Source organism: Notamacropus eugenii, chromosome 5 (genome assembly GCF_028372415.1).
Source record: "Notamacropus eugenii isolate mMacEug1 chromosome 5, mMacEug1.pri_v2, whole genome shotgun sequence".
NCBI classification, from domain to species: Eukaryota; Metazoa; Chordata; class Mammalia; order Diprotodontia; family Macropodidae; genus Notamacropus; species Notamacropus eugenii.
In genome coordinates this window covers 89,924,254-89,940,140 of record NC_092876.1, presented here as the reverse complement: position 1 = coordinate 89,940,140, position 15,887 = coordinate 89,924,254, and the positions used below count along the sequence as shown (strand labels likewise).

At 36.9% G+C, this 15,887-nt stretch overlaps 1 protein-coding gene across 1 annotated transcript; it reads left to right on the top strand.

The window, feature by feature from the left end:
- Positions 1-11,423: 11,423 nt before the first annotated feature.
- On the top strand, positions 11,424-12,374 carry LOC140508660 (olfactory receptor 52E4-like). The gene has a single exon (XM_072616548.1). The coding sequence runs from the start codon at positions 11,436-11,438 to the stop codon at positions 12,372-12,374; it is 939 nt and encodes a 312-aa protein (XP_072472649.1). The 5' UTR covers positions 11,424-11,435.
- Positions 12,375-15,887: the final 3,513 nt, after the last annotated feature.

Sequence of the window (15,887 nt, the reverse complement as noted above, 5' to 3'; positions counted from 1 at the left end):
GAAGTTTTCTTTACTAGTAAAATATGCCTCTCCAAAACTTTCATTCATTGATCCTAGATGTACCCTGGGATTGAGCACAATAAATGTAATTATTCTTCTTTATAACAGCTACAAATATAGGAAGACTAAGAATAAGTGTCCCAAGGCAAGTCTTCATGATACCTTACTCATTATGCATTGTATAATCTCAGCTTTGTAAATGTCTTTCCTAAAAAATGTTTTTTCCCTAAAATAACGCAACACTTTAGACAATGGTATGACCCAGATAGACTAATGCCCTCATTATAAACTCTAAACTCATCATAATTTAGCCTAGATCATATTAACCTTTTGAAATGCCACTGTGAAACATTAAATAGGTATTGATTCAGTTTATATAGTATTGAAATTTGAGACGATTTCAAATCTTCCCTCATCCTAGATCAAATCATTTAAACTCTCATCCTCAGTTTCCTCATCAGTTAAATGGGGATAATAATAGAACCTCTCTCAGAGGACTTTTGTAAGTATCCACTAAAATAATGCAAAACATTTAATTTGTCAAAATGCTTGCTATTATTGTCATTATTAAATAGGTATAAAGGGACACAAAAATATTAAGACCTCCTCCTTTCCCTCCATTACCGGAGTTATATTCCCAAGGAAACTATTTATAAGAAGAGAGTCCCCATATACACAACATACTTATAGTATACTTTTTGTAGTAGTAAAGAATCAGAAATAAATACCCATCAATTGGTTAATGACTAAATAAATAAATTATGTATAAGAATATATGGAAGATTGTTGCACTGTAAGAAATGATGACTGTCATGAATACAGAGAAACACTGAAAGAGCTACATGAACAGATGAAGAATGAAGTAGATATAGCAAAGAAAATAAACTATATGACTCCAGCAATGTAACTGCAAAGTATAATACACACACACACACACATACACACACACACACACACACATCCAAAGTGATTGTAATAATTTATAAAGCTCTAGCATGTCTTGGAAGAACCATGACATGACACACTTAACCTACTCCTTTGTAGAGTTGGAAGGTTCACAACTATTGTACTTTGCTGATTTTGACCTTTTTCCATGTTAATGGGTCAAAAGAGCTGGGAGAAAAAAAATCCCCTTTTCTCAAAGGAAGGCAAATGTGTATCTTGGCTAAAAATTCAGTTAAATCATGTGGGAGCCTGAACAGTATCATTAAGTGGCAGAGCTTGGTAGAAGGAAGGTTGGCCCCAAGAGAAAAGTTAAGACAATGCACTTTGCATAGTAGGTGGGATACAGCCATGGACTGTGAAATACAATTTCTGCATTGGGGGGTTTTACCGAACTGCTTTTTTATCTTTCTTTTTTATTTTTTGTTGAAAGATATGGTTTCCTAATTATGGGAGAGGAAGTGATTAATTCAGAAATATGTATGATATGGTACTAAAATTAAAAAAAAAATTATTTTTGATTGGTGGAAGGTCTTAAAAAAACCCCAAGGTATAGACTTAACTTTGTGTAGTCATTAGCAACAGGTAGTGGAGAGGACAACTTATGGAATGGACAGTACACCTAGGTGGTAGAAATGGATCGAGCACCTGGCAGAGAGACAGAAAGGCCCAAGTTCAAATTCAGCCTCAAACATTTACTAGCTATGTGACCCTGGGCAAGTCACTTAATTTCTGTTTGCCTTAGTTTCGTCATCTATAAAGCAAGCTGGAAAAGGAAATGGGAGACCACTCCAGTATCTTTGCCAAAAACAAAACAAATAAACAAACAAAAAACAGATGGAGTAAGAGGAACAGCAACGACAACAACTGAATCAGGGCAAATCACTTAACCTCTGTTTCCTTATCTGTAACGTGAAGGTTATGAAAAGCTTTGAATGCTAAAAAGAAGATTTTGTAATTGGCTCTGGTGATAGAAAGCCACTAGAGTTTGTGGAATAGGGCACTGACATGGTTGTACATATGCTTTAGGAAAATCATTTTGGCAACTGAGTGGAAGATGGACTGGAGTGGAGAGAAACTTATGGCAGGCAGACCCAACTAGCACACTATCATAATAGTCCAGGTGTGAGGAAATGAGGACTGATATGCACGTACAAGTAGTATCAAAAAGAGAGGTGGGGAGGTATTTGAGGGATACTAAAACGGTAAGATTGGCAGGCCTTGGAAACAGGTTATATATGGCAGAGGGGTCAAGTTGAGTGAGAAATTAATGACACCTAGGTTATGTGAATAGTTGACTTGGGGGCTGGTGGTGCCCTTGCTATAACAGGGAAGTTTGGAAGGGAGGAGGGTTTGAGGGGAAAAAATAATGAGTTCAGTTTTGTTCGTGTTGAGTTTAAGACATCTACAAGACACTCATTTGTATGTATCTAATAGATAGTTGGAAATGTGAGACTGGAGGTCAGAAGAGAGATTAGAGCAGGAGAAATAGATTTGAGAATTGTCACTACAGAGGTAATAAATAGATCTATGTAAAATGATGAGATAGCAAATGAAACAGAGAAGACTCAGGATAGAGGCTTATGGGACACCTGTGACCAGCTGGCTGAAGATCCACCAAAAGAGACAAAAGAGCAGTCAAATCAATGGGTAAAGAATCAGAAGAGACTGGTGTTTTGAACACCTAGAGAGAATAAAGTATTAAGGATAAGAGGATGATTGAGAGTGTCAACAGTTTCAAGGAATTCAAGAATGGTGAGTATTAAGAAAAGACCATTAAATTTGGCATTCAAGCAAGAGAGCATTGGAACTTTAGAGAGAGTAGTTTCAGTTGAATGATGAAGTCAGAAGCCAGATTGTAGATAGTTCAGAGTGAGGGCAAAGGAAGTGGAGGCACTGGTTATAGAGAGTCTTCTGAATGAATGGTAACAGGGATGGATAGATAGATATAAATGGATAATAAGATGAGAGTTTTTTGAGCATGGAAGAGAAATAGACATAGTTTCACCAGTAGGGAAGTAACCAATAAACAAAGATAAATTGAAGATAAATGAGACAGTGAAGATTTTAGGTGGGGCAATCTGCTGGCAGAGACAAGCTGAAATGAAGGAAGGGAGAGAATAAGCATATATATACATATATATAGTGGCTACTATGTGCCAGACACTGTGCTAAGCACTTTAAAATATTTTCTCATTTGATCTTCCTAACAACCCTACAAGGTAGGTACTATTATTTTCCCAATCTCTATACTTGAAGAAACTGAGGAAAATGGAGGTTAAGTGACTTACCTAAAGTTACATATCTAGCAATGAAGTTGCATGTGCATATAGCTTGGCAAGTCAGGACTCATCATCATATGAAGCAGAGGTGAAAGAGGAGATAGTGGCCCAAGGAATCTGGGTTATGTGAGTTAAGGAGCGTAGAAAAGGGAACTCTTGGCAAATGACTTCATTTCTTTCAATAAAATATGAGGCAAGTTTCTTAACTGAGCTGGGTGGAGGGTAAGTCATAAGAGGTTTGAAGGGGGATGAAAAGGTTTGGAAGAGTTGCTATGATGAGTATGATTGTTAATTAAATACAGGGGTATAAAAGTTTAATTAGAAATAATGTGGGCCCAGTTGAGTTTATAGAACATAAATCTGGAGCATACCCGGTCAGGACAGGCACAATTGGCAAGGCACAATCAGTTATATGATAACGGGCCAAGGGACTCAAGTAAAGAGAACAGCGTAGAGTTAAATAGGTTCTCCAAAGTGTCAATATGGAGAAAAGAGTTGAGTGTAGCTAACTCAAGGGTGATGGCCTGGGAAACAGCTGAGGGCTCAAGAGATTGGAAGTTACCCCATGAATGAAGAGCTATATTGGAAAGTAGAGGGAGAGATGGAATGCTAATAGACTCTGACAAAATAAGGGAATTTTAGAGTTCATGAACATGAAAATGGTACATTTGGGACATTGCAAGATCAAGGCTATCTTAATGTGTGACTGACAAGGAATGACTGCATGTAGGCAGGGTATTATGAGGTCTGGTCTATGATGCTGCAGGTCTGTTTCTCCACCATGACTCCTATTTGACTTCTGTTTTCACTATTGTCTCTCTGCGTACATTTATAAAGAAATATCTTGATGAAATATTGTTATTCTGTTGTTGTCCTTGATTGCTTTTTGTTTACTTTAAAATTTCTGTTTTCTGTGATATTTGAGAAGCAAATCATTTCTTTGGATCTCTTTTTTTAAAAAATTATTAATTTATTTGTCTTTAGTTTTCAACATTCACTTCCTTAAGTTTTAAATTTTCTCATCCTCCAACCCCCTCCCCTCCCCAATATGGCATGCTATCTGATATGATTCTAAACATACATTCCTATTAAACGCATTTTCACATTAGTCATGTTGCACAGAAGAACTATAATGAATGGGAGAGACCGTGAGAAGGAAAAAAAAAGAAAAAGAAAGAAGTCTGCTTCGCTCTGCATTCCAATTCCATAGTTCTTTCCCTGCATATGAAGGGAATTTATTGTCATGAGTCCTTTAGTTTAGGCAGGTTCTCTTTTTTCTAGGAATATTTTAAACATATCTTTTAAATTTAATATTCATAATTTTTCATTAATGATTATACTTAGATTTTCAGGGATCATCTCAATTTACATATTGAGTTCCTGTGCTCTTCAAGATACATTATTTCACTTTCTATTATAATTTATGGTGGGTACAGAATAGTTTTATGTTATTTCAATGCCTTTTCCTTTATATTTAAAGATTGTTTTCCTGGTTGATTGTAGAACTTATTGGTTGCCAGATATTCTGCTAAATTTAACCACCATGTGTCTAGAGTTTGAAGCCTAGGCTGTTGTTTTTAAGGTAATCTTTTACCTCCAGAATACAGGAAGATTCTTTTGATTGAAATTCTGTTTCCTAGGTTCAGAAATTCTGGGAAGTTTTATTGCATTATGACCTTCGATAATTTTGCTATATTCTTGTGGGAGACCTATACCCCTTAAATTTTCTCCATGCATCCTCTCTTTATGATCAATGTGTTTTGCTTGGTTGAAGATCATGTTTTCCTGATTGTTATTACTTTTTCTTTCTCCTTTTAAATTATATTTCACCTTTTATATTTGTATTCCCAATCTATTTTGTATCTTTAGTAAGACTTGCCATCTTGGATTCAAGTTTTTCTATTCTTTTATTTGTTTTTTTTCTCATTTTGTTTTATTTGCCTTTGTGTCCTCCTTTGCCAGAGTACACCTGTCCCTCTAGTTTTTCTTTCTCCTTTTTCATTTTCTCTGGTTTCTGCCTATCATTTCTGCCATGTGGATCATGACATGATTTCAAAATTAATATTTTTCCTTTAAACTATTCAGGAAAATCCTGATATGGCTCTATGCCCTCTTGAAAATTCATAGGGATTCTCCTCATAGTTAGGTTCTGGTTCATTTGCCTCTGTCTTATAATATTTATTCCTGGAATTCTGGGTTTTGTTACTTGATCCAGAGGACACATTCCCTTCTGTTATTAATTTGTTCCTTAGGTTTACCTTCTTATTCTTAAGGTAATTGAGTTTTCTCCCTTCTGCTGTTTTTGATAATTTTAGTCTTTTCCCCGTATTTTCCCATCTTGCTCACTCTCTGACTCCCTCCCCTTTAACAGTGGTTGTTCTGGGGGCTAAACCTCAAAATTGTCTCAGTTCCTTCCATTCTGGGCAATTTGTGGTTTATTAGCTCAGGTCTTTACCCCAAGTGACTTATGGGGGTACAGAACTGACCCCAGATAAATGCTGAGATTTTCCCCTAAGGGTTAATGGAGTGCCACATAGCCATACAAGTGTTCTGCCCCACTTTCTTCTATTCTTCAGTTCTTTGGCTGAGCTCTTTTTCAATATTTATTGTTGCTACTGTGCTATCACTGAGTTCTGTTATACACATGTAGTTCAGCTTATTAAACTTTGTTGCTGCAGAATGGTAGGCAGTGGAGATGGGGTGCTGAGTGTTAAGAGTTAAGGATTAGCCATCTCTGCCTTTAGCTCAATGATTCATTTCTTCTTTAGTGTTCTAGGTGTCCTTGATGACTTGGAAAAATGCATTATCTCTTGCACATAATTCTTATTTTAAAGAGGATTGAAAGGTTGTGAGAATAAAAAAAGTCTAGTCTTCAAATTTCTTTGCCATGTGACCAGAAGTTGGTAGCAACGAAATATCATGTAATTCTTAGGGTAATTCTTGATACTTGAAATCTGTCTTTTTGGCTGCTTAAATTATTATTTTTTTTCTCAAAGCAGTAAACTACTTTTGGTACCATTTTGCTTGGTTTTCTGATGAATGTTTTTTCAGACTGAGAATCGATTGCCAAAATTAAGACAGACAGAAAGAGAGAGAGAGAGAGAGAGAGAGAGAGAGAGAGAGAGAGAGAGAGCGCTCCAATCTATCACAGGTCACAGGCACCAAGGTAACTACAAATCTAGCATTTGTCAGTCATTAGCTATATGACTGTACAAGTCTGTGCTAAAGTCTCCTCATCTGTAAAATGAGAGGGTTGTACTTGGTGACCTCTAAGGTCTTTTTCAGTTCTAAAATTATCATCCTATTATCCTAAGTCTCTTTGAACATGGTAATGTCAGGTAGTTTCAGATGTTAAGAGGCTGGCATTTAGAGACTCTCCCATCTGTAGTGGGCCTGGCCTCAAGGGGTGATTCCCAATTGATTTCCATTGCAGTATAAACATCTCTTTCTCCAGTAAGTCATATTTAGCCAGTATACAACGAAAGTTGGTGAGTCTGATTTTAGTTTAAGAGAGACAATGGGGTGGTAGTAACAAAGGAGAAAGAATTCACAACCCCAGACTTCTACCTGGACAGGGACCTGGATCTATCAGAGAGAGAAATTCAGGTAATAACATCACAGATATAAACAGATGAATTTCTATGTTCCTCTAAGGCTCTTAGCATTTATAGGTGGATTAGAGAAATTCTCACTGTACCCTTAGACTACACATCCTAATAGGCAACAAGAAACTTTGATGGTGGTTGGGAGAAAAGAAAAGCACAGGGTGACTACATTAAGGTCTAAATAATAAATCATCATAAACTTCAGAGTCAGAAATAAATGGCACAATTGCTTCTTATTTACAACAGATTCATCCAATTTTCCTCTAAACCAAACCCTGAGAGCCCTTCTGCTGTGTGCCCTCTTCCAACACCGAACAGAGAACAAGTTCCTAATCTGTTAGTCTAAAACAAGATTACAAAGTTGGATGGTTAATATACTTGGCTGTGAACAATAACTATTTGTGTGGTGATGGTCTAGAGTTGTGGAGGAAGCATGGAGGTTACACAATTCAACTCCCTATCTGTACCTCCTAAAGGGGGCTATTTAGCCTCGCACAAACATGCCCACTGCTGGGGATTCTACTACCCCAAAAAAGTATCCATATAATTCTTCTACAGTAGCATTGTTAGAAAAGTTTGGCTTTTTCCCTTTTTTCTTAGTCAAAATATGCCTTTCTCCCTGTAACAGCATTTCTGCCACATTTAGTTTATATCTCAAATTTAAAACCTTTAAAAAACATTTTTAAGATATTATTTTGGATATAATATACTGTGACTTCTGAAATAATAGAATTATGGCAGATGCACATTCAGAACAAATGTGAGTTAGAACAATTGCTAAGGAAATTGGGGGTAATGTGTAAAACAAATCTTATGGTTTAGTTTATCTAGCAATTCAACTGGCAGTCAGAAAACTATTTGAGAATAGCTCTCTGTCTCTGTCTTTATCTTGCTGTGTCCCACAGAGTGTCTCTCTCTCTCTCTCTCTGTCTCTCTCCCTGTCTCTCTCTCTGTCTCTCTCTCTCTCTCTGTCTCTCTCTGTTTCTGTCTCTGTTTCATCCTTTCATCTCTGCATCTCTCATTCTGCCTGTTTCTCTTTCTCCCTCTGACAAGAGTGATTTATGATTGGACAAAAACAGTAAGTCATCTGTGCTCTTGTTAGTGTGCTAAGTTATTTTAGTTCTTGTGTGTGTGTGTGCGTGTGTGTGTGTGTGTGTGTGTGTGTGTGTAGTTATCCAAAGGAAAATTGAAATAGCAGGTGTTACTTTATGATGTGAAAAAGTAACAGGTACCTGACCTAAGACAGAGCTATGCAGAAACCTGGGACTTGGTAAAGAAAGTAGATAGAGAGTTTATTGCTGTTTAGTTTTCTTTTGAGGTGTGTCTAAGTATTTGCAACCCCTTTTGGGGTTTTTTTTTACAAAGATATTGGAGTGGTTTGTCATCTCTCTCTATTTCATTTTACAGAGGAGAAAACTTTGGTGAAACAGGGTTAAATGACTTACCCAGGGTCACACAGCTAGTGAGTGTCTGAGGCTGGATTTGAACTCAGGAAGATTAGTCTACCTGACTCCAGGTTGGTACTCTATCCTCCACTGCAACACCTAGCTGCCCTTAAATAGAAGATAGCTCTCCTTGAACAAGAAAGAGGGAAAAAATTATAAATGATGGTGCACTTTCATTCAGTAATCATCTATTATCTACTATGTTCCAGGATCATTAATATTATTATTAGAAAATTTGACTATTAGTGAGAAAATAAACACATCATAGATACATTTTTATTCATTCTTCCTGGTACCCTCACTAATAAGCCATGTAAACCCCACTGAGGTCTCAGTTTTTTGAGCTTTAAAATGGAAATATTAATAGACATTATATCCAAGACCTAGACACAATAGACAAAATTCTATTGTTTCTCTTTCTTAAAAACATGACTTTATACTGTTTTCTACTTTCTTGTATTGTACTGTAAAATTATTTTAATAAGGTGCTCTATTTTATAAAACAAGAACATGTTTATATCCATCATAAGCAAAGCTCAGAAACCTATTCATTTTGTGCTTCAGGATATGTGGCCAAGTACTGAGGCAGGTAATACTCATTGCAGAGATAGTATACAAGTGCCCTGACTAGCAACAGTTACTAAATAGATGGAGTTATTTCAGGTTGAAGTTTTTGTTCTACTGATTTTATGATAAGTGGGAAAGAAGTCAAATTATTTTGGCAGAAACAGATGGTGAACAAGGAATCCATATACTCCAGGGAGTCTCAACCCAGAGTCAGACCCCATGGCATGACTGTCCTCTGAGGTAGCAATTGAGGTTGGACTAATCAAGAGGTGATAGGTAAAGATCAGAGTTTAAACAAAAGTTCAGGGGCTTCTTCTGTGCTTAGCAAAGAGTTCATTAGTTTGATCTAAGTAGATTGAAGGAGCTAGAGAATTATGAGGTCTTGAACGTATAACAGTCCATGGAATGAAGAAGCAGGGCAGCAACAGCAAACAAGAGTCCTGAAGAATCGAAGTCCAAGATCTGTCAAAAAGCCTAGGGCAAAAGACTGATAAATGGCTAAAATGTGTGATGAATTTTAATACAAAGAGTTGTGGCTAGCCTTTCCTAGTCCTGACTTTATGAATCACTGCTATGAGTCAACAGAGTGACTCCTCCACTGACTTATCTGGACAGAAAACTGGTTTGATCAGCATACCTGGTGTTGACTTTAACGAACTTTCCCTGCTTTCTTTCAAGTCCCTCATGCCACTCATGAGCTAAGTGGCATTTTGACTCCATAAAAAATAGAGAATCTCAGAATTGGGAGGACCTCAAAGTTTACCTAGGTCAGTCCTTGAACTGAATAATCCATTTTGACTAAAATATCCCCGACTAGTTCCATCCAGCCTGGATACCTCCAGTGATGAGGAATTCACTACCAGACATGATAATTCATTTAAAAATTTGAAATCTCAAATCATTTGGATATTTTTTATACTTTTTGTTAAACTAAATCTGCCTCTTTGACTGTCATCCATTAATTTCACTTCCCAGTGGGAGAAAGTAAAATTAATCTATTCATTCTGTCAAATGATAACCATGCAAATATTTGAAGTCATTTTTCTTTTGTTTTCCTTGTTTCTTTTCTTTATGGCAAACATTCCTAATTCCTTCAACTCATCCTCAGATGCTGGGAAGTTTCAATTTCCCTCAAATCTTGTCTATATCATGTGAAAATCTATAGCATCTGTGGTTTAGTGTAGAATCACATAATCTCGAAGGTGGAATACAATACCTTAGAAGTTACTTTTACCAATCCATTCTTTCATTCCAAAAAAACAAAAATGAAATGAATATTATTTGTTAACATCACCTTGTGTTCTGAAGGAGAATCAAAGTTTGAATAAAAGGTAGTTTCTGTTTTAGCTCACATCAGAGTGTGGAACTCAGCTGAAAATGTGATTGAATGTGGTTCCTAATGCTATGGGATCAATTCTACCACATTAGAATCATAAAATTCTATGAGATCTGAGGGAAAGGGTTATCAATAACAAAAGGATTCAAGGAAAGCTTCATGGCACATGTTACCATTGAGCTGAGCTTTAAAGAATAATTCAACAGATAAGGCAGAGTATACAAGGTGGTTCACAAGAGGGCATACCATGAGCAAAGTCATAAAGGTTGGGAAAAAGAGGGAACGTATGGAGAGGGGATTCAATCCAATTTATCAAAGGTATATTGGGTTCCAGTTACGCACCATGCATTGACTAAATATTGCTAAATATTGGGGATAAAAAGTAAACACATGAAACAGTTCCTACTCTAAAAGAGCTTGCATTCTACTGGGGGAAACATAAGAGGTAGATGCCAAATAACAGCATGCATTATCTCACTTGCTCCAGAGAGTAGCACTGAAACCAAGAGGCAGAAATTGTAGAGAGGCAGATTGTAGACTGCAGCAAGAAAAACCTTTCTGATAATTAGGGGTTTTCAGAAATGGAGTGGGCTACCTATTGAGGGAGCCATTTCACCATGTCTAGAGGACTTCAAGCTAAAACATGATGACCACTGTTCAAGGGTGTAATTGAAGTGCCTCTTTTACAGAATTGTTGGACTAAATATCCTCTGAACTCAATAAGGGACAATGACACGTAGTCTTGGAATTGGTTTCCCCATTTATTGAAGCTGCTCTACCAGTTCCCAAAATTGTATTAATTTGGTTCTGGGGATGCATCTACTTTGTGAAATCTAATACCAATATTTTCCATTTATTTATCAAATTGAGTATTATGTATTGGCTATAACTAATTTTTGGGCTATGACTTAAAGGTCTACTTTACAATTTTGCCTTAACTCCTTCTAAAACATCTTTTTCTGACCCATTCTGGAGGTTATAGTTGTAGTATTTAGAGCATTTATAGTGTTTGCAGCATCTGTACTCAAACTAACTCATATTCAGCCTTTCATTTGCAGACTAAATCTTTTTAGTGTTAATTTGGAAAATGGCCAAGATAAATTTACTGGGCTTAAGTAATGGAATAAGTGAATTTAAAGATGATGCTGTCTTTTTCATGGTTCTCCAGATAACAGAAGAATGGGATGAATTTAATGCCTCCATTAAAGGGGTAAAGATTCCACTTCTAACAAGAGTGAATGTCAACAGCATACAGAGAATGTCTTCACTTAATGACACTGAATTCCACCCCTCCGACTTTCTGCTACTGGGAATCCCTGGACTGGAAGAATTCCATATCTGGATAGGGTTCCCTTTCTGTACGGTGTATCTGATTGCATTTATAGGGAATCTCAGCATTCTGTTTGTGATCAATACTGAGCAAAGTCTTCACCAACCTATGTTCTACTTTCTAGCTATGTTGGCCACTGTTGACTTAGGTCTGTCCACAGCCACTATTCCTAAGATGATGGGCATTTTCTGGTTCAACTTGAGAGAGATTACATTTGAGGGATGCCTCACCCAGATGTTTTTCATTCATATTTTCACTGGTATGGAGAGCTTTGTACTTGTAGCTATGGCCTTGGATCGCTATGTTGCTATCTGCCACCCTCTCAGGTATAATACAATCCTCACTAATAAAGTCATTGTGACTATTTCAGGTGTGGCTATCCTGAGAAATTTTTCTTTAGTGACACCTATGGTATTTTTAGTGCTTCGGTTGCCATATTGTGGTCATCATGTCATTCTCCATACCTATTGTGAACATATGGGAATTGCCCGATTGTCTTGTGCCAGCATCAGTGTAAATATCATCTATGGCTTGTTTATAATTTGTATAATATTTTTGGATATGACACTGATTGCCATTTCCTACATCCAAATTCTTCAAGCAGTTTTTAAACTTCCTTCTCAGGATGCTCGTTTCAAAGCTCTAAACACTTGTGGTTCCCACATCTGTGTCATCTTAGCTTTCTTCACTCCAGCTCTCTTTTCATTCCTCACTCATAGATTTGGCCACAATATTCCTCATTACATCCATATCCTATTGGCCAATCTATATGTGGTTGTCCCTCCTGCGCTCAATCCTGTTATTTATGGAGTCAGGACCAAGCAAATACGAGAATGTTTGATTCAAATCTTCACCAGGAAAGATTAATGTCAAATGAAGAAATCCACACTCTTCCATTCTATTCCTTCCTAGGAAAAGAGCCTTTGTAGAGGGACAGAGTATTTTGTTCTAATAATGAAAAATAATCTCACAATTAATAAGAAACCAAGTCCTCAGGGATAATGCAATTAAAAAAATTAAAATATAGAGATTACCTCTGTGTCAATTCCAGTGTAAATATATGAGAGTGGGGAAAGGATGTACTTATAATGTCTTCACATTCAGCACTAATTTTAATCTTTGGACTTTATACCCCTCCTCCCATATGTATATTGTGGTCCAGGACAAAGTAAATTGGATACTGCAGGTTTAAATAAAAAGCAGTTTTATTTCCTCCACCTCAGCTCTGTGGTGTATGTATCTTCTGGGGGAGAACAATAAGCATACTAACTGCAAAATGTGTAACTCTTTTTCTACCCTTCTCTCAAAATGTTGGGGAGAAGCCTATAATTCATGACCTGATTCATTCAATTATTACAAAGGTATAAAGTTCAGTGCCCAGAGTGGCCAGTGAATTTTATGCAAGAAATTTATCTCTCAATTCCTTTGATCACAGAAAACATTCTGAGAGTTCCAGGGGCTGGAAGATTGAGTACAAGAACCTAGTTTCATAATAGCAGAAGCCACCATTAAGGCTAGATAACAAATTTGAGTTTCTTCTATTATTGACAATGGGTCAATGACATCAAAGTTATGCATAAAGTATAATACAACTTGAAAACAATGAAAACTATTTGGTAGGAAACAATTATGTAAGAGTGAAAAACAAACAAGCATTTATTAGCATGTAGTTCAATTTGCTTGGACCAATGGAGGAAAAAGAAAAAGATCAGGAAAAAAATAACAAGTCTGACATAAAGTCATAATGAAACACTCATAAGAGACTATATTTCACTGTAAGATTTCAGATGTAAATCAAGAAGACATCCTAGCAGAGATCTTAACCAATTCTTCTATTTTATGAATGAGTAAACTGAGGCTCAGTGAGGTAAAATAACTCGTCCAACATGACAGAGGTCATATGTGAACAGCTGAAATATGAATTGAATTCTGCCAAATCTAATGGTTTTCCCACTCCATCTTGTCTGGACAAAAGCTGCAGTCCTCTTACTTTCTTACCATGTCAAAGATAGATCTTTTAAAAATAATTAATGATTTTTGAATTTATCAGTGTAAACACTCCTTTCACAGATGCAACAGAGTAAAACACTTATACCACTTAACTCATTATTTTGGAGAACTTATGTGATCAAAAACATTTATTTTTAAATGCTTAATAAATACTCACAAAACTATAGAATATTTAAGGATTGGGGTGGAGTTTTGAGACAATGATGCTAATTCTTTTTTTCCAAATTTCCTGCAATATGACGCAATCTAAACTAAAGGAATCAAATAGTTTAAACATGCCTCAACCCCATCCTTATCCCACCTGAAAGGGAAAAGTAAATACACACACACACACACACACACACACACACAAGCACATACAGATATACACACACACACACAGAAACAGAAAATATCAGTGGAAAAAATTCAAGAATGTAGTCATTATTATAGAGGTACTTATCCCTACTGTCCTGAAGCCTTTGAACTGTTATTGATTGACTGAATGAATTAATGACTCTATGACTGACTGAATTCCCAACTGAGTAACTGACTGAATGTACTCACTATGTAAATATGTAAATATTTACGATGTGCTGATCACTATTTTAAGTTCTAGGGAATGCAAGGAAGCAAAACAGGAGTTTACATTCTAATTAAAACAACACAAACGGGAGCTAGAAATCTGGGGAAAGGGCAAGTGAAGAGCATAGTCAGAGTAGACGGCATGATTTAGAAATGACCAGGGAATTCCTTGATGTTCTTGTTCTAAGAAAACTAATGCAAGAACTTATCTATCAGAGTATTGCCTTCTCAGGTCCCCAAAAGGGGGATCATCCACCTCCCTCTCATCTACCCACCAATGTGTATTGAGGGTACTTAACGTTACTGAAGACTTCTGTGGCCTGATCTTCTATCAAACCTGCTAACTTAGGTTTAAGCCTAAGGTGGGTAACAAGCAGACCTCAGACAATAGACTCCTTCTAAGTTTTTGATCCCAATACAGTTCTTTATCTCATTCTATAGCTGATCAAATCTAGATAATTTTTATCATGCTTATCATCCCTTTGTAGCCCAAAATATTGGGAAAGCTTATTGTGCAGCTTTGCCCCTACTTTTTCTTCTCCTTTCCCAATTAGTCTCCTGAAAAAAAAAAACTAAAAGACACAAGAATATGCCTACAGTTCAGTCTCGGACCCTACCTTTGGTTTTTTTTTTTTTTTTTTTAACTTTTAACATTTATTTTCACACAATTTTGGGTTACAAATTTTCTCCCCTTTTATCCCCTCCCCCCCCAACCCGAGCTTTCTAATTGCCCCTGTGACCTATCTGCTCTCTCCTCTATCCTCCCTCCCTGCCCTTGTCTCCGTCTTCTCTTTTGTCCTGTAGTGCCAGATAGCTTTCTTGACCCCTTAACCTGTATTTCTTGTTACCCAGTGGTAAGAACATTACATTTGGTCCTAACACTTTGAGTTCCAACTTCTTTAGCTCCCTCCCTCTCCACCCCTTCCCCTTGGAAGACAGGCAATTCAATATAGGCCATATCTGTTTAGTTTTGCAAATGATTTCCATACTAGTTGTGTTGTATAGGACTAACTATATTTCCTTCCATCCTATCCTGTCCCCCTTTACTTCTATTTTCTTATGGTCCTTTCCCTCCCCATGAGTGTCGATCTCGTATTGCATTCTCCTCCCCATGCCCTCCCCTCCATCCTCCCCCCCACCCTGCTTGTGCCCCTGTCCCCTACTCTCCTGTATTATGAGATAGGTTTTCCTATCAAAATGAGTGTGCATTATATTCTTTCCTTTAGTGGAATGTGATGAGAGTAGACCTCATGTTTTTCTCTTGCCTCCCCTCTTTATCCCACCGCTAATAAGTCTTTTGCTTGCCTCTTTTATGAAAGATAATTTGCCCCATATAACTTCTCCCTTTCTCCTCCCAATATTTCTCTCTCACTGCTTGATTTCATTTTTTTTTAAGATATGATCCCATCCTCTTCAATTCACTCTGTGCACTCTGTCTCTATGTATGTGTGCATGTGTGCATGTGTGTGTGTGTGTACTCCCACCCAGTACCCAGATACTGAAATGTTTCAAGAGTTACAAATATTGTCTTTCCATGTAGGAATGTAAACAGTTCAACTTTAGTAAGTCCCTTATGACTTCTCTTTGCTGTTCACCTTTTCATGGTTCTCTTCATTCTTGTGTTAGAAAGTCAAATTTTCTTTCCAGCTCTGGTCTTTTCATCAGGAAAATTTGAAAGTCCTCTATTTCATTGAAAGACCATTTTTTCTCCTGAAGTATTATACTCAGTTTTGCTGGGTAGGTGATTCTTGGCTTCAGTCCTAGTTCCTTTGACTTCTGGAATATCCTATTCCATTCCCTTCTATC

What these genes read in the sequence shown, in the direction of transcription:
- LOC140508660 (XM_072616548.1), top strand. Translation starts at nt 11,436, where the DNA reads ATGTCTTCACTTAATGACACTGAATTCCACCCCTCCGACTTTCTGCTA.